A 24,535-nucleotide genomic window follows, 5' to 3' on the forward strand; every position below is an offset into this window, starting at 1 on the left:
CTCACAGCATCGCCTGGCAAGGGGTCAAAGGTCATCAACCAGGAGTCAGCGGACACATTCATATCTGACAGCAGAGACCACGAGTGAGTTGTCTGACTGAAATAAGTTCACGTTTTGAGTGTCAGAGCTTGATTTTGGCAGGTAAGGGTTAATGCTTACAGTACACAATGTCAAACACTGTATTTATAGCAGAATGTATAATATGCCTCAGGTAAAGTATACTGTAGCAATACCGTGCACAGTGCTTATCAAAGAGGATAAAATGCACTCTCTAACTGGGCTAATTTATCCACAGTGGAACCTAATCAATTATTTATTTATTTGCTCCAGCCTTTCTCTTCAGAGACAGGCTGATTAGAGAAGAGCTCATTGTACAAACGCCACAGTCTGGATTGTCTCCAGAGATTTGTGGTGGGCTGTGTGCATTAGCCCGGGCCACAGAGCCATCATCACAAATGTCCAGTCTAGGTTCTGATAACCTGAAGCAGCGCTCTGGAGCCACAACACCTGATTTGCTGGCCGCTATCAGTATTCATCCAACTGACGATACAAGTTAAAATAATAAATAAACAAAATAGTTTCATTCACAGGCGATCTCAAAATGCAAAAAAGCAGCTGTGGACGGGAGAAAAAATTATTTTAGCCACCTAAAAAAATCGCTATCAGTTTAAGTGTACGCTATATTTAGAATATTTTCACAGCTTTACCTCGCCGTCGACCTGAAGCAGTTATATCACCATCTTCAAAGCCACCAGACTCCATTCACAAAAACGTTTTACCTCGCAGAACACAGGAGTTGCTGGTCTACCGCTGCATCGATCGGTTAGTACGTTTGCGTTATTGTGTGACTTTCAGATCCGAACTAACGTGGCGTGCACACAGCTCTCTGTAGGGCGAATGAGGAAAAAGTACCAAGCATTAATAGATTTGAACAGGTCAAAGATAAGCACAGTTCATAGTATATTTGTGTAGGTATATAGAGCCTATATTGAATACCCTTTTCCTGCCTTTTAGTAAGAGATGTTGTGAATGAGGAAATGGAGTGATTTAATATGACATTTGTGTTTAGCTTCCGTGCCGGTACTCCTGTCTGCTTCTCCAAACTGGGAACATGCTGACCATCATCTAACTTACTGTATTAATACACTGACTATAAGGATGTATATACACTAGGGCTGGGGCGATACACCTGTCTCCCGATTCCATACTATCACAATACCTGGTTGCCGATTCGATATGTATTATGATTTTTAAGTATTGCGATTCAATATTACGATTTATTGCAATTTGTGTTAACTTTTTTAATACTAGACCGTGAGAAAAAGTTGAATCATACACTTTTAGGGACTTTTAATTTGGCAAATATCTAAATTAATACAGTATGAATGTTTGATTTTCAGCACGTATGTAGGCAGAGATGTCCTGAAGTCAAATATATCAGTGTTTGTCAGACATTATTTATAAAAAAATGTCCAGCAACCCAATAATCAAAGAATAAAGACATTTCCCTCACAAATTAGTGGTATTTTCTTTTTAATTTATAAGGGACATGTAACATGTTTGATGATATAAAAATAATGATATAAAAACCTACAAAAAGGGACTCACCCTATAATACAAATAAGTTGACAAAAGACATTTTCATGCTTACAATAATGACTCTCAAGACCTTTCAATACTTCAAAATGAAACAAATAACCCCATTGTACCCCACTGTAGCACAAATTAAGACAAGAGAATGATACCCTGTGTCTCAATGAGATTACCTGTACAAATAAAGGGGGGGAAAAAAAGTTATTTTTGTGTGACTGTGTCAAGCAAACAAGCATAAATTACAGGGGCCAAGTATAACCTCATATTCAAGTCAGCGTGCCTTCAGCCTTCAAGTTGGAAACAAACACGTCCTTCCTCCTCTGGGTTAAAATGCAGATCACGATCACACAAGGCGTACCACCACCTACTTCCCAGAGTGCAGGAGATTTAAATAGAGCAGTGGAATATGGATTCAAACTAAATATGAGCACATCACACTCAATGTCTCCTTAAGTAAAATTCCAGATGTTTAAGTCATTTCTAGACCTTCAATTTTAAGAGAGGGAACAAAAAGAAAAATTTATTTCAACAACAGTATTCATCCCTCATGTTTTACAGTGCTTTCATTAGGATCCAGCTATCCTGTGTTTTCTCTTTTGGTTTCCTGCCACTCCGTACGCATCTACAAAGCTGTGCTGTATCACACACTGTTACTACCATTGGCACTGTCAGTCTGTTTGCAAAACACAGAGAGCCAGCCAGCAGTCCCTAGTGTTAGTTCAGGGGGAGGTGTGGATGCTGTTGAGAGAGAGCCAGGATCCTATGTTGATCACAAGGCATTTGCACAGCAAATACACACACTGGCTCTTATCATAATCATATCAATATGCCTGTTGCTAAGGCTGTGCCACTCCACAGTACGTCTGAGTCTACAGGGATCAAAGAAAACAGACGGGGGGGCTTACAGGAGGACAAACACCTACTTTTCTCTATTTCTTTCAGCACAAAACATTTTTACCAGAAACTGCGACTTGGCTGGAATTACTTCCAACACTCACCAATATTTATCTAACCCGATGATTTAAACCACAAAACTATGGCAGTATAGACATTAGGCATGCACTGAGGGTGCAGCTAGAATAAAAGCCTTTACGTACCGGGAGCAATATGAAAAAACACAAAAAATGCAAAATACTTGCATGCGAATATTATACATAGGGCTTTTATTGTGAAAGGTAAGAAAGGAAAGAGTGGATCTGGTACGCGCTGCCTTTGTCAAGGTTGAAAGGAGTAATAAAGTTTACAGTCTTGGTTAAGACTACAGAGCCTTCATGTTGTTGTTTCATAAATATAGGTGCAACTCAAGGCAGTCTGGTTGATGCCTTTATTCGTGGTGCGAAAGCTCAGAGAATCATCCTCGTTCCAAAAACAATTACGCAGCTTTTTCGCCGCGTAATATATGTGTTCTGTGTGAAAGTTCATTCATGACAAAAACAACAGTTTGAAAAAACACATTGATGGAGGAATTACTCGGCCCCCGTGTGTAAAGACCTTAAGACATTTCTCTCAGGTGTAGAAAATGAAGGAAGGACAACAATTTAGAGACTGCTAGAAGAAATGCAAGCATAGCATTAAATACAGGGCCTTATTTATTTTTGCCAGAAAAGAAGAGTAAGGCTATTAGAACAGTAACAAAGTGCAGATGAAGATGATAAGAGATTGATTTGAACAGCGGCAGATCATGGGATTATTGTTCAACAAACTATATCCACAGTTGAAATGATTAAGGCATTCTGAAACTGCATACTACATAACAGCGATGTAGTTTCTGAAAATGGCTTATTACGAAAGCTTACATGTTTAGGCTACATAAGTTACGGGGCCCATCATTTTTTCCTTCATTTTAGAAAATTCCCTGAGAGCGAGTGGAATGGGACCACAAGTGGGTGAAAACAAACATTTCACCTGAGTAAGTTTATAAATTTTTGTAATAAAACCAGTGAAATGTGAATCTGTAACATGCTAAAACATAGTGTAACAGTAATATTAGTTATACAGCAGTGTCTGTCGAAAGTTTGCAACTGTATTTTAGGGCTGTCAAAGCTAACGCGATAACAATGCCGTAACGCAGTTTTAACACTAATTTCTTTAGCACGTTAACGCATCTTGTTATTTTTAGGTTGTAGCGGGCAGAAAACCTAAGGAATCCATTGGTACCAAATATGTCATACCAGCTTGGGTAAATAACACGGCAAACTTACGCCATATTCAAAGGGGTCCTTTGACCTCTGACTTCAAGATATGTGAATGAAAATGGGTTCTATGGGTACCCATGAGTCTCCCCTTTACAGACATGCCCAATTTATGATAATCACATGCAGTTCGGGGCAAGTCATAGTCAAGTCAGCACAGTGAGACAAGCATAAAACAACGCAAGCATATTGGCCCACTCCCTTGTTGATAAGAGTATTGACAAATCTCCCTTTAAGGTACATTTTGAACAGATACAAATTGTGCGATTAATTTGAGATTATTCGTAATTAACTATGGATAATGCAATTAATTATGATTAAATATTTGAATCGATTGACAGCCCTAGTAAAAACACACAAGAAATTTGAAATTCTTAAAACAGAGCCACCTTATTCTTGTTGTGAGATGTTGTATAAGTTATTGAAAATGACTGGAAAAATGTTACCCTTCAACCGAGCAGTGCTATCCTAGGCTGTGTGTGTGTGTGTGTGGCAGTGGGGAGGGTAGGCTGCACTGTAGGAACGAGCCACTGCAGAGATCCAACTGCAGCCGCTTTGATCCGGCCAGCTATAAAGAGGAGTGCTGAAGTGAATCTATTCCCTCTGCGTTCAGCTCAATACACTATTGATCTGGGTGGGAGCATGGAGAGGCAGATATATGCTCTTATTAGCAACTCCATACATCTTATTGGAACATGGTAGAGGTCGGGCCTGGCCTACGGGATCTGAACCCAGGCTCCTCTGTTCATGCAGCCCACCACATGATCTGATTAGCAGCTCATGAAAGATGGCTCAGGCCCTGCATGTCCCGAGAGCAAACACATGTACTATGTGCACGAGGATCAATTGATGGCATGTTCAAAATGGTAATGGTGTTAGAAGGAGACGGCCCCTTGAACTGCCTCACACAACAGTAATATATATTATTTAGATGTATAACGGTGTTAACACTAGATAGAAATGTATTTTTGTCAGGGTAGAAAAGCCTTTTGTAGACCTCAATCTAGATGGGTTTTTGCAGTTCAAATGATGATTCTGGTTTGGCACAACTTGGGCCTTGTTTTCTTAGTTTTGGTCATTGTGCTCACCAAGGTCTGATCATAAACAAACAAGCCAACTCACTTTAAATCATATTGTCTAAACCAGTGATTCTCAAAGTGGGGTCCGGGGACCCCAAAGGGGTCCATGACACTCTGTCAGGGGGTCCGCAAAATAATTTGCTATGAAAATTGTGCTGTATCATTAAAATGTACATATCGACAGATGGGGGACCATTTGCGTCAATACTTGATTGTGACACATCAAGTCAATCTGTCATGAATCAGTCACTTCACTCAGGGTGCTAATGCTTAGCTTAGCTTATTAGCCAGCTAGCTAGCTGGTGAGCATGGAGAAATATTTGAGTCAGTCCACATTGTCAAGTGACGCTAAGCCCAAACTAGGTGAATTGAGAAAGTATGAGGACAGTTATATCGAGCAACGGGAGACCTAAATGCGTCAAGTGTCTTCAGGTGCTAGCGAACGAAGCCATGAAGCCAGCCAAGCTAAAGCAATATCTGATTATAAAGCATCCGGAATATCAGAGCAAAACAAAGTGGTATTAACATGATTCCAATTGAAATGTGTTTCTGTTTATCACTATCAAACAGGTCTGAAGTATTTAAGTTGAAAAGGTTTAGAATACAATTAGGTCCAATGGCATCTAAAAGTAAAAACGGCAGTAAGCATATGCTTAATCGTTTACGATTATGAGTGGGCCCCTTGGAAATGTTTTCTCTTCTTTAAGGGCTCCCTGGCCATGGAAAAGTTTGAGAACCCCTGGCCTAAACCACTTTATTTGGTATACTGAAATGTCGGTAATAATCCCTCATTGCACAGAAAAACAGTTTGTGCACAAAAATCACAGTAGGTCCAATTTGAAATCAATTTGTCAACTGTGATGGATGTTTACAACAGACAGTTTGGGTAATAATTTCACCGTTCGCTCTTCACTTCTCTTCCAACTAAGTTTGGATTAAAGGTGCAATGTGTAAGATCTGGCCAGAATTTTAGTTTAAAACGTTAAAAAAATGAACGAACATTATCAACAAAATATGAAGAGGTTACAGTGTTGACGTTATATCAAAGACGTCTATGTATTGTGTTGCAGAGATATCTACTGAAATGAGCATGTTAACCAGCTAGCCCTAACCCGTCCTGTCTTATAATACCACTTGTACCTCCAGAGGCGATAGTGAGTCACTGTAGCGTCCAGTCTGCCCTCAGTCCAACATGAGAGGACGAACAAGTAGAAGTGTCCTGAGGACTTGTCAATAATACATCCATGGTCCGTGTCCGTTTTATAGTTTGTTTATTGGATTAAATTCAAAGTGGCAGGAACAAGAAAACAAGTTGCTGCAGCTACTGACTGGGGGTCCGACCACTCTGTCCCCGGCAGGGTGGTGTCCTGACCGCGGAGGACGAGACGAAGCAGCGTGGTCAGTAGCACAGTAAACACAAATATGGCTAACGTGAAGATATTAAGATAGCAGTGTTATTTTGACCGCCACTCAGAGTTCCAGCAGTTTGGTCGAATTTTGCATATTCTTGCCCTGCTGTTAGTTAGTATTTGTCTTTACTTTTATTTATAACTGATGACTGTATAATCAGATTTTATAGACCCAGTAGAAGAGGTGAAATGCTGCCCCCTAGCTCTTTGGAAAAGGTGGCTCGGCATTACACATTGCACCTTTAATTGTTTTTATATCAAAATCACAACTCGAATTGCAAATTTCAAATGTCAAAAGCAGCAATTTTAAATATAGTTTACAGTTTCTTAGCAAAGATTAAGCCGGTGATTGTTCATTTCACCGGCTATAATGACAACTATTTCCACTCAGCCGCAATTAATCAATAACAATTTAATGAGTTAGCGGAACAAACAAATGAAATTCTTGGCTGTTGTCTGGTTAATATGCGTTTTGTATGGCGGTGTCTGTGCCATTTACTCTTGGGAAAAGATGGTTTTGTCAAAGAAGAAACACCACTCACTATAATTATGATGCCTGGAAAAAGGAGTAGGCCGTGCCTTTTTGGTGTTCAAAAAAGACCAACAGAGTGGTAAGTCTTTTTTCACATGAACAATTGGAAGTTTCCTGTAGTTCAACACTAACACTGAGCCAGGTTCATTTGCATGTTTCTCTCTGGTCCAGCCTCTCCTATCTCCTCATCCCTCCCACTTCATCTCATTTATCCAATCACTGCATGTGCTTGGACCTTCTACTGCACCTCTTCCCATTCAGAAACCACCCATTTCCTCATTCACTGTCTTGCTCTACTCCAACGCACCTGCAGCCACCACAACTCCACCAACCATCAGAGGGCAGTCAAGAGGCTCGGCCGCCCTCCGGCAGAGGATCTGTACTGGTCTCGGCCATGCCGTCCATGGAGTCTGCTCCAAAACTCTCTGAATAAATCATCTCATATTCGTGCAGTAGAGTCTAATCACGATGAATCTAGGTAACCTCGGATAGCAGTTGTGAAGTGTAAATGGCGGACAGCTGGTGATTAGTGAGTTGTTTGCATCCCCCAGTTAAACAATTAAGCACATGAAATCATCGTTTTAAGCCCGTCGCCTTAGAAGTCTGGATCACTACCTCCAGGATTCAGAGTCCTGTCAGTCTATGAAGCTTCAGAGCTGTCAACAGTATCAGCCATCCGTCTGCTATCAAAACCCGTCAGATATGACTTACCAGCAGTTGGTCATTATTACATAACTGGCCAACTATGCAGCTTTAATCAACACATATAAAACCACTTGCATATCAGACCACAAATACATGCCTATCATTTCATTTATAGAAAATAATAATAATAATTGAAATTGTAATTGCAATTACCTGAGGTATTTGTTTAAAACCCTGTCTTGTGTCCCTGTTTCTTGCCCAATCTGGCTTCCTTTCATCAATGTTGCCATGTTCCCAGATCTCAGCAATTAACTTGATAAGTCCAATGTTATTATTGCTGATAGGAATGATTGCCCAGCTATGACAAGTTGTAATAAAACTGAATTACCATTAAGGACCCTAAAATACTGCAGTAGATGGCAGCTAATGACAACACTCCTTGCATTTCTGGACTATTTAGTTGTTTTTTTTCCCTTTGTTGCTCGTTGCTAATTGGCTGTTGTAGACGATGTCATGTCGGGTCAATGTGTCTGTAGCTGTGCTGCAGTGCAGTTTGTCAGCGGATGATATGCAAAACATCTGCAGTAAATATTGTTCCATAAACATCTGTCATAGAAAAGGCAGACACCAGTTTGTCAAGCCCCAGTCGCCTCAGTAAACCAGAATAATAAGGAGCATGACTCTCACTATTTCTCCCTCGAAACTCTCGCTCTCCTCCTGTTATTATGCCATGACTGTCACTCTCTCCCCTTATGTGTATAAATAACAGCTGAAGGCCCAGCAGAGTTCACCTCCCTTTCTAGGGATTTATGAAAAGGCATTCTGGGAAACCCATGGAAACACTGACTGAAGTAGAAGCAAGGCAGACTAAAATAAATTGAGTACATTGAACAAAATGAAATGCGAAATACATCATGCACTGAATACTACCAATTAATGATTGATGATGTAACACAAAAAAAAAAAACAGAATTTGAGATAATACGACTATTTCCTATGGCAGGGTGACACATCCTGGAAGGCTCCCAAAGGAGCACTACAAAGTGGATAATGAGGGTCATGTGACCAACTGAGGTAGCTAAAAGCATCAGTGGGCTATAGTACTGTAAAAGGCAAAGTGGTCAGACCAAGCAGAATCCAGGCACAACAAGGATTTCTTTATTCCTATAGAATAGAATTAATTAAATAAAAAAAATTGTTGATAAAATACAGATATTGCCAGTTTAAAGCTCAATTGATCAACATTTTTTTTATATTAATAGTAGGGCTGTGTATTGGCAAGAATCTGGTGATCCGATACATATCATGATACAGGGTTAACGATGCAATATACTGCGATACTGTAAGCAAGGCGATTTATTGTGATTTCAAATCTTATTTTAGGAAAACTGTCATAGTATAAAGACACACCACCATATGTATAAAATCTGAGTAAAAAAGTCACTATGTGAAATGGCTACTATGGGGACTAACATCATTACACATGAATACAGTTGGACTCATCGGATCTACAACAGTCTCAGCTTTACAGTCATACCCAATTTATGCATTTAGACTATTTATGGATCCCAGTATGCAGAAATATCCAAACACATCATTTTTAGAATAGGTGAAAATAACACATTTGTACTGTATGTAAGAAAAAACTGCATGGGATTATCATAAAGTGGGCATGTCTGTAAAGGGGAGACTCGTGGGTACCCATATTGAACCCATTTTCATTCACACAGCTTGAAAATTGAATGCAACTTTGGAGCGTTATTTAGCCTCCTTTGTGACATGCAACTATGACATGGTTGGTACCAATGGATTCCTTAGGGTTTTCTAGTTTCATATGATGCCAGTACATTCACTCTAGCTTTAAAATCCGCTACAACCTCCGAAAAGACAGAATAGCGGCCGGGATTTTTCAGAGGTCAATTAAAAATCGATACAGCGTTTTGGAGAATCGATGCAGTATCACAAAACATAATATTGCGATACTCACGTGTATCAATATTTTCTTACACCCCTAATTAAAAAGGTCCAATATTTGGGAAAATACACTTATTTGTTCTGAGAGTGCACACTGTCACTGTCATTGAGCTTTTTTATCCACTTTTAACTTTAGCTCAGTGTTTTTGTAAATTGACAGTAAGGTTGAATCTCCATACCTACTATTAGCTGGCAGCACCAAACAGCATTCAGGTATTTTATATTAGCCTATATACAGTATCTCCCCTGGCTACTCAGCCTCCCTTCAAATGCACCAGTAGGTAAAAACATAAATGGATGTAAATGTTGTCCTTTATGCTGTTGAGGTCAATAGACATGATATGTTGTTTTAACCATTTTCCTGAAAAATCTTTTAAGGTGCTAAATGCAAGATTTGGAGCATTTATATTGCCAGTCGGCTCACAGCTAACGGTGCTCACAGCTAACGGTGCTAACAGCTAACGGTGCTTACAGCATTAACAGTGAAAACAACGGCAACAGTGCTGACAGAGTTTTAATCTGGGGGGGGGGGGGGGGGGGGACCAGAGGGCGGGTGCTACGCTTCCGCGATGACGACGTTATCAACTGTAACCATCATATGAAAGCAGTGCAGAGCGGCAGCTGTGAGCTAGCAAGTGGCCGGCCCGGCTATGTCAACAAAGCACAGAGAAACTCAGATTACAACAAACACAGAGGGAGAACGACTTAATTCTCTGCTCAGGTAGACATCACACCTCTATCTCTTTACATAGACAATAGTTGTTTGATGCTATATTAATGCTCTATAGAGAACCTTTAAAGAACACTGAGTTGCACCCACAGCTAATGGTGACTGATGAGCTAACAGTGTAATAGCTATATATATAACAGTTTAACAGACCCACCCTACCTTTTTATATTTATACCAAAGAAAACAGTGAAACGGTGTTATTACCAACAAGTTGCTGAGCTGATATTTTGCTCATTCCTGTCCAAATGAGCTGAATGAAGTGAGTCATTGCTAATGCCTCATTGGGTATTCTACACAGCACATCCTGCAGGAAATGGACATCATCATAGAGAAGTGATTTGTTGGCATGTGTGTACATGCATGTTTAAAAGTGCACGTGCATTCAGCTGCATGCACTTTATATGAGCGATCCGGTATCTACCCTGACAACGTGGCTCAACCAGTCAGTGTAGCGTGGCACTGACGGGAAGTCCAGACTGCTGCTGTAATGGCCTCCATCCACAACCCAGCCCCTCAATTATGGTTATCATGTCAACCTGCTCAGCTCCAATTCAATCAGGCCCGCTTGGGCCGCTCCCTTCCACACACATACACACTGGAAGAGGCTCTGGCTGCATACAGGCCTTGACAACCTGTCAATAGCCCTCACCCCTACACTCAGCCCACTCAGATGCTGTATACATGCACATATATGCATACACCCACCCACGTGCACTCACACAGCTCTTACATACTTGCACAAACATAGAAGAAGACATGTTCCTAGCTAGTTTTGCATCTGTTAGCCTCCTTACTATAACTCATACATATATTCTAGTAGTAGTTTATTGTGTCCTGCACATACTAGGGCTGTTCAATTTGATTCAAAATTCAAATTTCCATTTGAATGTGAGAAAAAATTTTATATTTGAAATGTAATGACCTGTTCAAAATGTACAGACTAATAGCATTTCAAGTAGTTTGCCTTGTGATCCAGCAGAGGGCGCTCTTATCAGATTGACCTATTGCGTTCCCTAATAACCAGTAGACTAAACCAGAGGCATTATGACTTGCCAGATGAATCAAATTATGACTCTATGACAGATTCGTTCCCCCCATAGTCACCAAAGTAAATATTGGACCCATTTTTCAAAAGCCACATATCTTACACAAAAGTGTCATTTTCAGACAGACAAATCAGGAGAAAATTAACTTTTTAAATTAACTTCCTCTTCCTTGGAGCCGGCCGCCATTTTTCTACAGTAGCCCAGAACGGACAAACCAAACACTGGCTCTAGAGAGGGCTAGGGGTGTAACGATACGTTTTTATTCCGATATGATACGATTTCAATGGTTCCGATACGATTCAAGGACGATATTTGGCTCATCTAGAGCGATACGTTACGATACGATACGATACGATACGATACGATACGATACGATACGATACGATACGATACGTTACGATACGATACGATACGATACGATACGATACGATACGATACGATACGATACGATACGATACGATACGATGATTTGAAATCGATACAGTAACTTTTTTTGCCAAAAATTCAGTCAGTGTGACTGTGAAATAAATAGCTGATACTGGACAGAGCAGGTCAGGATTCCTCAAAGTTTTTCTTGTAAGGGAATCAGGGATAAATTAATTATGGATAAAAGCAAGTAAACAACAAGTTTTACAAGTAACCTGCTGCTTCTGTCCTCATTTTCAGTATAAACGGTAGATCAATAATACAGAGATCAACCGCTGATAGTGATCAAACAGCTGATAGTGATCAAACAGCTTGGGACAGAATCATTCCTCTACAAACGCTGTTTAAATAATCTGCTTATAGTAATCAAGTAGTCCACCTACAGTGTTCATTTGGGCTCTTTTCAAACATGAAAACATACGGAAAAACATTTTAAAACTACGTTAGACTAACGTTAGTTGAATTTCTGTTTTGTTTTATACTTTACTCCCGTCGTGATGATTTGCCTCGCGGACCGTCTGCTCTCCGGCTGGATACGTGAGGCTGATACTACGTGCACATAGATATCATGACGGGGAAAGGAAAGTCATTTTCTCTGAATGAAAAACCGACAGCGCGCGGGGAAAGCACCTGTGGGTGAAGCCGCCCTCGTCTCATGCAGACCGGTGCTCATCTCCCTCCACGCCGCTACCTCTCACGTGAGAGATTGAGGAGTCCAGCGCGCTATTCGTCTGCATGCAAGCCATGGATGCGTGCTCGCGCTGCAGAGGGCAGAGCTGGCAAGCTGACGCATGTCTGGAGAGTGAACCGGAGTAACGTTTAACATATCTTTACTAATAAAAGTGCTAAAAAATACTTTCATATGATGTTTGTCGTCCTTAAATACAAGGTGCAAATCCTTAGTATCAATACAACTGATTTTTGAGTTTCAAATGGATTTTATATCGATATACGTCTCCCGTGACGGACAACTTGCCGAGTAACTATCGATGTAGTTGGATCGTAGGAATATAAATCGATACATCGATGCAGTAGATGAATCGTTACACTCCTAGACAACTAGCAAACTGCACCTTTAAGCTTGCCTATTGCTAATGTTAATAAAGCTGTACACTCATTTTTGTTTTGTTTGTTTGTATTTGTTCAAGTCAAGGGATGTTCATGCTAAATATCGCAGTATACCACTGATGGCCCGGTAGAGAGACCCCCAAGATCCTTACGTAGTCAGTAGCTCAGTACTGATCTCAGCGCTCAATTCATTTCAGTCTGGTATGACATTTAACTCACACACTTGAAAACTGCTGAAAGGATAAGGCTGGTCTTGTGCATTTTTTCCTTTTTGTCAACAAATCCCATGAAAAGACCAAAACCAACAATGTGACTAAAGCGTACATTATTGTTATTGCAACTTGCAAATCTGCAAGTATATTGTCACACTAGTGAAATGAATGGTAACCTTTTACTGCCTGGAAGGTAGAAAAAAAACAACGTTTTCAAACATCTAAAATATTATGGTTTGCTTTGGAACATACATGACACTACTGGTTTGTAGTAAAGAGGATAAAACAACACAGAGCACTAGTATGATCGAAGACATGTGCAGACACACACACAAACAGATCTCGGCATCATTCCAGACTGGATGGCATTTATCATATTTCCCACTAACTGCTTCCCCTTCTTTTCAGCCAACAGGATTAAGGCCCAGTGACTCCCAGTGACTTCCAGAGGGAGGGGCGGGGATGTTGAGATGTTGAGAGGTCTGGGAATTGGCAGAGGCCCTGTTTATTGCAATGACGTTCCTCACACAAGCCCCAAATAAATCTCTGTATCATTATGTAAGAGAGGCTGGGCCGTACTCTGGTGAAACCGGCAAGCGCCAAGGGACTTTCTGCAGCGTAATAGCATCCTATGTCGCTATCCCCGTCAGCTTTACAAAGTGCTGAAACAATGATTCAGTTAATCAGTTTGCTAAAGAACAATAACTGTGATAACAGCTTAAAGGGTTATCAATTAAAATACTAAACATTTTCTGATTATAGTTATTAAAAAACGGATTTGTTACCTTAGGGCTTTTTGACTGTTGGGTAAAACAAAATAGGTTGAGCAATTTTAAGATATTACTGTGGGCCCGAGTAACTTGTCACTGGTATTTGTCATTATATTTACCATTTCATAGACTGAATAATATATTGATTAATCCAGAAAAAACAACTCCTGTCAACATTTGGAAACTAGTGATGGGCAGACAAAGTCTTATGAAGCTCTGGGGCTTTCTCCCTGACAAATACTAGGCAAAAGTGATTATGGCTCAATGTAATGTGATGTGATTTGGAGAAGGATATTCATTAATATATGACTTTAATAAAAGGTAATTAAAGTCGTAGTCATTAAATAATGACTTTAATGACCTTTTGTTACTTTGTATCAGATTGAAATGTTTGCATACTTATATGATCTTCTAGAGTACATCAACATATCTCTCAAGTATTCTCCTCTCTTCTCGTCCTCAATGCTATAGTATGTATCAGCTGTGCATATAGTTGAGCTGCAAGCTGTCAAACCAAAGAAGCACTTTGAAAAGCATCAGTGACGTCTGAAGCCTCGGACTTCGTCGACCACGTGGTAGTCGTCATTTGACACAAGCTCCGACACAACGTATTGAAACAAGTTCTGACCATCACTACCGGAAAATTCTAAATAATTTCAACTGAAGGCAAAACTCGTTTGTGCTTGAAAATAATTTCTAAAGGTGTGCTGGGACACCACCAAAAAACATTTCACTGAAATCTGATGTTGCAGTAATTTCTGCACTGTATATACAAGGAGTCCCTCTGGTTTTCTGTATGTCTAACGTGGACAATACCACATTATCAAGACTGTTTATTCAGATAGGAAGAAAACACCCTGCCATCTGGAATGGCTCGGCTCTACTGATCATTAGAAACGCAACACACACACACACACACACACACACGCACACACAGCAGAGCTCTCCCCTCCCCTCATTAATCGCTGCTGCCCATCAGCTCTGTCAGTTAGCAGCTGTATAAGCCATTAGGCCAGTGCTACTCACCCTGTTAGGACCACCACAAAGTCCATTACATTCCAGCCATTACGCAGGTAGGAGCCTTTGTGAAAGGCAAAGCCCAGGGCGATGATCTTGATGCCAGCCTCGAAACAAAATATTCCAATAAAGTAGAGCTCTGTGTTGTCCTGCGAGGAAAAAGCAGAGTAGAGTAAGGAGGATTCAGGAAATTACACACTTCCATTTGGCCTGATATTGGCTAGTCAATGTCATCACCCTCCAATAAAAAAGGGTCCATATGAATTTCTTCCAACAGCTCCAGGGTATCAGTCTGTAGGTCTATAAAGATTCAGTATCCCGTGAGAATCTCCAGTGCTGTATCAGATGCTTCAACACCCTGAAGAACTCTCAGGAACTACTACCATTGAGGACACTGCAGTCATGTCCTCTGATTTCTTTTCTGGGAATTTTGGCACCTTAGTACATGAAGGTGTCCTACAGTTAAAAAAAAATGACTGGGGCTGTCATGATTATCACAATTGTGATTAATCGCATATTAATCACAATTTTTGTATTTGTTTAAAATGTACCTTAAAGGTACTATATGTAACTTTAAGAAAATCCTTGTTATTAATTACACCTGTGGCTGTTAAATGAATCGTAGTCAGCATCCTGTTGCGCATGCTTGTGCTCCGAGCAATTATATATATTACAATCATATATCTTTGAATAATGTTCTGTAATGTCCCAATATTTAATTTGGACCATTGGCTCCATGATATTAGCTTGCAGTCTGTCAATTACTTTATCAGCTAACGTTACAAAGCAACCAGCGGCAGATCCACACACCATGTAGCTAAGTTACAGCTAGCTGGCTAACCTTAGCGCTGTTATAGGCAATCAATAAAGTCAGGTGAACGTCTCGGTTTTTAAGATTCATTACAATCCGTCCACACATTGGCAATACAAAGCGATAAATTGTTACATATAGTACTTTAAAGGGAGATTTGTCAAGTATTTAATACTCTTATCAACATGGGAGTGGGCACAGTCCTGATGACATATCTGATCACGTGATCATATCATCATGAACTTTGTGGTATGTCTGTCAGACGGGGGTTTCAGCCCATCTCAGGGAGTGGATCAATGACAGCGGGTAGCTCAGAGGCTCCTTGCCTCGGGGAGTGGCATTTCATTCTTAAACAGCCCTGCCCCCCCAAACCCTCCGCCACCAGCAGCTCTTTGATTGGGCAGAAGGCTTCACAGCACTTGCTTCTTTCATGGAAAGATTTAACAAGAGATCTGGGGGGGGGGGTAGGGGGTGTGCAGCAGGGGTAACCTGAGGTAATGATACACAGGGGGGGATCAAAGGCAGCTCTGCAGGATTCTGCTTCACCTGCAGTGCTGAGGAGGAGGGACAAATTAAAATCAAATGTAATCCTACTTTGTATTCAAAACTATCTTTAAATAAATCTACTGTTGAGGAATTCATGACAGCAGCGTCACTACTGCTGCATGTTTTCAGGTCATATTTGAACATTTGATACTTTCACTCAATGTATTTTGGCTCTGAAATTTTCAAATCCTTGAACACATGGACTGGGGGGGGGGTGTGGATTAAGCAGAGCATAATTGCAGCAGTCAGACACAGCAGAGTATCACAGCGGTTGCAGTCTACTATCTTTTTCTACTGCATGAGACATGAAGAGCTGTACAGTAGGAAATGGAAAGCACTTACCAAACGCTCTGACATTGGCGTTTTGTCGGAGGCCGGTAGGTGTTGCTCCAAGGCCAGCACGATGCAGTTTGCTATAATGGTGGCCAGGATCATGTACTCAAATGGAGTGAAGGTGTTAAGGAACTCTTATGGAAAACACATTCACAGGTTGCTACACATGCAAACACAAACAACGCCATTAAACCAATCCATCAAATTTCCATGGAAAAATGGAAAAATCCACCCTAAACTCTTAAAAAACACTACTGGGAACATACTCTCTGTTTGGTGATCATTCTAGCAAATGTAAAGACATAACGTCTAGCATCCACAAATTTTAAAGCAGCTACAGTTTTACAGCAGATTCAGACAGACAAGTTCATACTAAATACTAATTCTAAGCAGCTGTTGAGTATGCAGTGTCTTCACACTGGAAAAGTGACACAATTTAGTGGGCTTACTAATGCTTGTTTTAAGATGTATAGTCCCACCCCCCACATTCTCCCACAATGCAATGCACAAAGAAAATGGAGGAACTGCTCACAGCAAAGAACACCCTAAACAATAGTATTTTTAATTGCTAACATTGTTAATTGTAATTGGCTGTAGCAATCTGAAGTGGCAGTTTGAGTGACATCCAATGGACCATATACACAAATTGTAGGATATACAATAATTACTTCATACAAGTCTATACTTTATACTGTTTTAGCATACAAGAAATCAATATACTTATAGGATCAGTGGAAACTAGTCAGACAGCTATATAGCTGTGGTGAAGTGGTCCAAACATTTGACTTGTGTACCCCAGCTAAGTGTTGAAACCATCAAATGTGGACAGACAAGTCTATAAAGATCTCCAAAAGAATCCAAACAAAGGGATACAGCAACTGGATTGAAGGTTACATCCACAACACTTGTTTCAGCACTTAGCTGGGGTACACAAGTCAAATGCTTGGACCACTTCACCACAGCTATATAGCTGTCTGACTAGTTTCCACTGATCCTTCCCACTGAGTGTGATGTAAGAGCAACTCGGCCGCTGTGTGAATATGGTCCATGGCACACATATTGTACAACTTTGTATAAACTGGTAAAGTATGTCGATTTCTTGTATGCTAACTGCTAAAACGGTATAAAGTAAAGACTAGTATATAGTAATTATTGTATACAGTTTGTATGTAGTATTGAATTGGGACACAGCATTACTGAAAGTGGATTTAGTCATTTACTTCCATAGTCAAAATGGAAGCAGCAGAGGTTGAGATATCCGGATTTTTAATCCCTATGGATCAAACTCCAGAAACACTGGGCTCTAATTTTCCCATAATGCAATCAAATAGGATCCTTCATTAGAACATCCACCCCCATCAGCCCCCACCCTGCCTTATTAATGCCGACTTCTTTGAAAACCCACAGCCCCAATTTATAATGCAGACTTCCAGTTACATTTTTAAAGTCCCATTCGCAGGCTGAGATAACCTCGATGACATCACCAGGGTTATTTTTTTCAGACTTTGGGAAGCTCCCTTAGAGAGCCACAGAAGACATAAAACAGTTGTCACTGGCTGACTATTCCTCCTCATGTACGAGTAAACTGAACTTGTAACTTGTAAATTTGGTGGAGTGTCCTTTTAACCTCAATGTCCACAAACTAGTTTGTTAGCCGTTTATATCCCCATACAGTCCTCCATAGAAACTAGTTCAGTCAAATCCTCTCTTTCCCTGTCAGATAAAAAATGTTGGGACCCTCATCAGTATGCAACATTTCTGCAGTATCAAGTAAGAGGAGAGTTTCTCATTCTTCTTATTTTAAAGACATTATACACAGATATGTGCACATTATTGGGTATTCCAGCATCCCCTCAGGACTGTTCCAGCTCTGCCAGGAGGAGGACATCCTCAGGAGAGGGAGCTGGCCAATGGCCACCAGCCACCGAGCCTCCAGATGCTCGGGGGCCACAATAGATCCTCCTGCAGCGTTGCCATGATTGCTCTGCATCGGGATAACGGGCTCAGTAATGCACTCACTGCAGCATCAAAGCATGATAAATGTTTGCTCAGCACCGGGGGGTAACCAACCAGTGACTTAAGTAATGGAGCCCATTACACAACTTAATGTGAATTAATTGCAGCACCTATAACACTCACTTTTCCTCAGAAACTATTCAAATCTGCAAGAGTGAGAATTCATTTTGTTGTTTTCTAATTTGAAACCTGCATCCTGCTGCATTTTATTGCTACGGCTTGTTTGTTTGGTGTCACACCCATGCAGTTTGCCACCGCCTTGATGCTGAGGCCAGCCTGCTGTTTGCTGGGAGTTCAGCACCCTGGACAGCACCATCTGCAGACTACAGCCCTCACCAAGACAATGGTCTACCAAGTACACTTTAAACCTTCAAGTGCCCTAACCCAATTCATGAATTCAGCATTAGGATGCATGATGCCTGTTCTGACCAGAGGTTTCACTCCATCTGCCCACAATAGAGACGAACTGCAGAAATATTCCTGGATTATCGTTGACAAGAAACCCTTGTAATAGAAGTGACATAAAACACATTTATGAACTTGCCAAAAACACCAAGCAACATGTTATGCCCTCACTTCCTTCGGGTAATTATTAACTGATTAAAGGTTGAAATGTGAAAAAGAGCCGAACTCCATCAGAAATGTGTCTCTTTGAGGTTCCCTTCCTGTCAACAGAACTTTTCTGAAATAAGACCTGGCAGCATATTTATATTCTACAGAAAATTGACTGAAGAGTTCCCAATTGTGGCCCTATAGCTGCCGCACTGCCCTCTATAATTAAGGCTGTGGAAACAACAGGAGAACCAACTGTAGAAGTTTGACATTTAATGGTATAACGGCTTCTTTGCATATTGTATATACGCCGAATTAAAGGGTCTATAATTTCGTTTCATTTAAGATAGTGTATCATTACCTAGATACTTGCATCTTATGCCGGTAAGTAAGGGACCTTAAATGGACCTATTTTGCCGTGGAGTTCGGCGTAATAGAACTGCATATATGCTGGTTAGACAGGACTGTAAGGATATGGCCATTCGGTGATCTTTTTGGCATATTTCCGTATGAAATTATCCTCGCTGAAGATGAAGAGAGAGCGGTTGACGGTGAGGAAGCTCTGTTTGATGGGGATGGGGTTGTAGATGGCCATGGTCCTGGCTCTCTGGGCCATGCTCTGCTTGTACGCCCTGGGGACCCCCAGAGGAGGAGGCCCCGGCTGCCGGCTGGCCCCTCTGCCCGGCGGGCCCGCGGGACTGCGTGCTCCGAACCCCCGAACGCCTTTGAAGCGAGCCATTGTGGGAGAGCACAGATCTTACTGGAGAAACCAAAAGTGACACCTGAAAAGAGATGGAGCATCACAACACACACTGCCCCGTCCCACAGGTCCACCAGGTCCACCAGGTCCTTTAGGTGCGTGTAACGTCCACGAGCAGGAGAGTCAAACATTCACAACAGACTAAAGAGAGGAAGGATTAGTCTGTTATCTGCTCGTCTGTGATGCTGCTGCTGTCCGTGCCCTCACTGGACCCGACATCTAATTGTTGCTCAAAGTTGAGATGATCAGACTCCATGATGCATCATGTTTCCTGGGTGTTTGTCCTCCGGCTGGCTGCCCCGGTCCTCTGTCCTCAGAACGAGCTCAGATATATACAGGCGTCACCGCTTCAGCTCGAGCTACAGGAGGCTTCTTCAACCAGTAAAACCCCGGGTAAAATAATGTCAGTTTATCACTAAAACACTACAGCGGAGAAAACACCGTCAGCACGAGGAGTCAACATATATGTCCCTCCAGAAAGCGTCCACAAACAACAACATGTCTGTCCCCTAAAGACTCGTTTCCAGTGAAAAGAATGATTCTTCTGTTTTACCTTCTTTGAACCAGCTCGTCCCGCCGTCCAGGTGAGGACGACAAACCGCTGTCAGCCTCTCTTTTATCGGTTATCGAGGAGGAATGACGGCTGAGCAGGTTGTTCTCACAAAGTCTCCTCCGTTAGTGTGAACGCAGAGACAGAGACAGAGACACTACCGCTACTTTCTCCGCAGCTCAGAGACCCAGAGACCCCCACGTGACGGAGAAGACGCCAGTCAGTGGCTCCACCTGGACCGGCCCTGTTTCCATAGCAACAGGGAGGAGAGCGAGCCGCCACACCGGGGTCAAGTTACACGGAATAAAAAAAAGTCTTCCGTGATAACTTTCAAAATAAGAGCATGTTTATGAACACATGTTTTTGTGTTTATTATACCAAAATATTGTAGCGACCCTGGTCAATGAAGCTACGAGGCAGGAACTGGTTTAGCTGGTACTTTATTATTAAAATAGATAAAACAAGAAAGGAGTTGTAATAAAACCTATTATACATCGGCTGGGCGTCCAGCGTACACCAAACACTAGGTAGGAGGACGAAAGTTCCGGTTAACCTTTTCAAAGTAAAACAAGTACATCTGTTGCTTGGGAGAAGTTGAACTCTATACTACAAGGAAATATTCAAATAAAAAAAACAAAACTTATTGATGAAGTTAGCCAATTGACATACAATTATATGTTGAACATACATCCACCATTTTTATTTTCAAAATAACTGCATTTATTATAATATAAATAAAGAATTGGTCCCTCATATTGTTGGCTAAAAAGTAATTAGTCGGTTTTACTACAACGAGTAACGGGGGGGGAAGTGTATTTCTTTTTTTTATTTATTTATTTGTTCATTTGTTACCTCAATGCAGAAAATGGGGAAGGGCGCCCACAAGTATTTTTTAAAATTATTTCTTTTATTTTTTTAAACGGCGAACGAAGGTGGTATCTGAGGCGACCCCCTATATGGCCTATGCCTTAAGCCGACCCTGAGATAAAGATTAGATAAGGGTGTGAATTCATTTGAAAATAAGACCTGAAATGGTGTGGAAGGTTTCTCCTCTCTAAACTGTATCTATAAAAAGTATATATTTGGGAAAACATCCATATTATAAATTGTAAGAAGGTGATTTTTGATGGGAGTAATGGACACAATATGCTTGTTTTATTGGCGCAAATGGTCCCCATCTGTAGATATGGACTTTTTAATGATACAGCACACTTTTATAATTTATAGCAAATTATTTTGCGGACCCCCTGAGAGAGTGCCACAGACCCCACTTTGAGAATCACTGGTTTAGACAATAGAGTTCTTCAAACTTTGTGTCAACAGTATGTGTTTGTCCCTTTCCTGTTTCAGCATGACAATACTCCCGTGCACAAAGCCAGCGCCGTAAAGAAATTGTTTTCCCAGTTTAGCATGGACGGAGATGGCTGGCCTGCACAGAGACCTGACCTCAACCCCATCCAACAATCTTTGGGATGAACTTGAACACCGACCGTGAGCCAGACCTGATCACCCTACATCAGACTTGGACCTCGCTAATACTCTTGTGGCTGAAGGGAGTGAAGACAGAAGCTGTGTCTCTTCTTTCTCTTGATAATCTAAGTTCATTAATAAAAAACAAGATGAAAAGATGCTTTAAAATGTGTTTAATTGAAAATTAGACATGTAGAAAAAGCACGCTCGTAGAAGAGATCAGACTACGGAAACATCACTTCACTTCATTAATCCACAAATATAACACTTTGCAGTATTAAAGGAATAGTCCATGAATGTTAAAATCCTCTATTAAAATTATTGAACCTGATTATTGGCTAGTTAAACACACTCTCACATACAGTATTTCTGGCTGGCGGCAAGCTGCAGTGTTCTTTATATAGAAAAGTAACCGTATTAGGTGTATAAATAAGTTAGATCCTTTGCTCTGAGATGACAGATTTTCACAATTTTTTATCTTTGATTTGTTGCCTTAAAATTGTGAATTCAGGTGAATACCAGAAAATCCCATTGGTGTTCACGTAATCAAAGCATCACTCTTACGTGGTATCTGGTTCAGAAGACAGTGTTTCTGACATTAAAGAGGTCAAAGCGGCAGAATGTGTCCAGGCAGAAAAGGGGAGTTTCTATCTGCTACCAGCTGATTGACGACACTTGAGAGACCCACACTGGCAGCTGAAGTACTTGCTTTTCACCCTCCAGTAGTGATCACCATAGTCAAACCTGATGAGGAAGAGACACCAGTGCATCATATTACAGGGTTCCTACACATTTTCCATTTCAAAATTCCATACCTTTTCAGACTCATGTTTCCAGACTTCTCGGAAGCTTTTTCAGATCATATTTGACTTTAGGACTTTGTGACTCGGGGTGAAGAGGATGCTGTGACAAGACTAGTCCTTCAGCGCCTGCCCCATGGTTGAGATGTCAAACGATTTCACACAAAGTTTGCATCCAGCTCTCTTTTCCCATTTGGAATTGTTTAACCAACCAGGTTTTGTATTTGGGATTGTCAAGCCAGCCCTGAGAAAACTCGCATTTACCCTCTGTGGCTGTTCAGTCCACAGCTCTACGCAGAAAGTTGGACGACATTCCACTGTCAAACATCTTGCACTTGGGGCAATGCCGCTCTAGGTGAAAAACAATTATGAAGCCCCTCTATTAGCAACAAGGACAGACTGGAACAAAAATCCATCCCGCGACTTTGAGACGGAGAGGCTTCTAATGCGAGCACCCGTAGGGCGCGAGCCAAGAATATTTTGGGCATTAATTTGAACACAAATACAGTTGTTGTGGTACTAGTCGCCGATTTTTCTTAAACACACACACACCTGCGCTGACAGAAAAGAGCCAAACTGAACGTGCCACACACGTTTTACCGGTAGTAACGTTACTACCAGGGAGCGCCTGCGACCGTTAAAACACGGGAAAATATATATTTTTTAAGACAGGACAATAGTCGCATAAACGAGTCGATTTTTTATAATTTAATGACTATTCGAAAAATGTAAAATCATTACCCATCCCTAGTAGTTACTGCTGTTGGTTACTTTTTTATTATTATATTATTATTGTTATTTTGATGAATAGTTGGCCTACATTTCGCCGCCCTATGCAATTGTCTAGTTTGCCTAAATAGACGCGCCGGCCCTGACTGTGACGTACAGGCGTAGAGGCAGCAGTGCGTAGGAGCGTGCGTTGTCGCACGCCGTAGCCTGGTTCTTGCCTTGCTTTCGACGACATCAAGCTCACTCCGGCCTGCGCTCTCTCACATAGTAGTAAACATTTTGGCAGCACTGAAACGCCATGAAAAACACTCTGCTAGCATGATCAATATAGTTTTAGAAATTCAGAATTTTGTATTTTAGAACACAGAATAGGGGCAGTAGTCTGGAAACAGAAACGTTTTTTCATCCTCTCTTTTTTTTTCCATACTTATCCAGATCTGGAAATTAGTAAATTAAATTTCCATACTTTTCCATACTTTCCACCCTATCCACCACTCACCCTATTTGGTCTCCAGCTTTGATGGGCCTGCTGGAGAAGAAGGCTATCCTGGGGAAGCGTAGATCCTGGTGCATGGTGAACACCCTCACAGCCAGCACGTTGGGCTCACACAGGTGGTTGATGAAGCGGCCGATGTTGCCAAAGAGTCTCGCATCAATACAGTGTACGTCTCCCACCTGCACAACATGTTGACCAAAAAGAGTCACAAGTCTTTATTTGAAGGTCAAACTGAGAGTGAGAGCACCAGACATGTCGTTACTAACCCGTCATTACACAGGAAAACTTTGACCTGCTGTTGTTGTTGTGTACACAAAGATGAAGCAGGAAGTGGGTCTCTAAACTGTGATGGATGTTTTACAACAGTTTGGGTCCTAATTTTACAGTTCACCTTCACTTTGTCTACAAAATAAGTTTCGCTGACCTGTCGGTTTGTTTCCAACCTTTCTGATCATCTGACTGCTTTCTTTTCTTGTCAAACCTCTTTTTTAGCGATGTCATCATGTTCACAGATTGTCCTGATTCTATCCCTGATTTGTACCTGCCCAGCCTGTTAATTGAGTTTAGGAAACGCATCACTAATGCATGTAGCCTCACACTTTCCTGAATGGGAATAAGGAGGCAAAATCAATGAATAAAACAGGGTTGGTTCTAACATATTTCATTAAGATACTTCAGAAGAACAAAAGGCTTTTGAGGAATCAAAGACACCAGTCCACCGTCCTACCGTCAACTAGCCGTCATCATAAGATCAACCACAGTCTGTAAAAACATGAAGA

The 24,535-nt window shown here is 41.2% G+C and overlaps 3 protein-coding genes across 7 annotated transcripts in view; all 3 read right to left on the bottom strand.

Moving 5' to 3' along the window:
• The window catches only part of LOC141768803 (voltage-dependent N-type calcium channel subunit alpha-1B-like), a 211,022-nt gene extending 194,504 nt beyond the window's left edge, over positions 1 to 16,518 (bottom strand). For all 3 annotated transcript variants that reach the window (XM_074637175.1, XM_074637176.1, XM_074637174.1), the window contains exons 1-2: positions 16,393 to 16,518; positions 14,703 to 14,842 (exon numbers count right to left, since the gene is read on the bottom strand). In XM_074637175.1, coding sequence (XP_074493276.1) covers positions 14,703 to 14,842; positions 16,393 to 16,485 — 233 coding nt within the window. In that variant the 5' untranslated portion in view covers positions 16,486 to 16,518. The remainder of the gene's footprint in view (positions 1 to 14,702; positions 14,843 to 16,392) is intronic.
• Positions 16,519 to 19,390: 2,872 nt separating this feature from the next.
• Positions 19,391 to 21,802, bottom strand: LOC141768809 (voltage-dependent P/Q-type calcium channel subunit alpha-1A-like). Its single transcript, XM_074637184.1, has one exon. The coding sequence runs from the start codon at positions 19,688 to 19,690 to the stop codon at positions 19,406 to 19,408; it is 285 nt and encodes a 94-aa protein (XP_074493285.1). The 5' UTR covers positions 19,691 to 21,802; the 3' UTR covers positions 19,391 to 19,405.
• Positions 21,803 to 21,889: 87 nt separating this feature from the next.
• ehmt1a (euchromatic histone-lysine N-methyltransferase 1a) overlaps positions 21,890 to 24,535 on the bottom strand; it is a 34,163-nt gene continuing 31,517 nt past the window's right edge. For all 3 annotated transcript variants that reach the window (XM_074637180.1, XM_074637177.1, XM_074637178.1), the window contains 2 exons: positions 23,760 to 23,935; positions 21,890 to 22,475 (listed from right to left, as the gene is read on the bottom strand). In XM_074637180.1, the coding sequence (XP_074493281.1) occupies positions 22,379 to 22,475; positions 23,760 to 23,935 (273 nt within the window). In that variant the 3' untranslated portion in view covers positions 21,890 to 22,378. The remainder of the gene's footprint in view (positions 22,476 to 23,759; positions 23,936 to 24,535) is intronic.

Source organism: Sebastes fasciatus, chromosome 6 (genome assembly GCF_043250625.1).
Source record: "Sebastes fasciatus isolate fSebFas1 chromosome 6, fSebFas1.pri, whole genome shotgun sequence".
Classification (NCBI taxonomy): Eukaryota; Metazoa; Chordata; class Actinopteri; order Perciformes; family Sebastidae; genus Sebastes; species Sebastes fasciatus.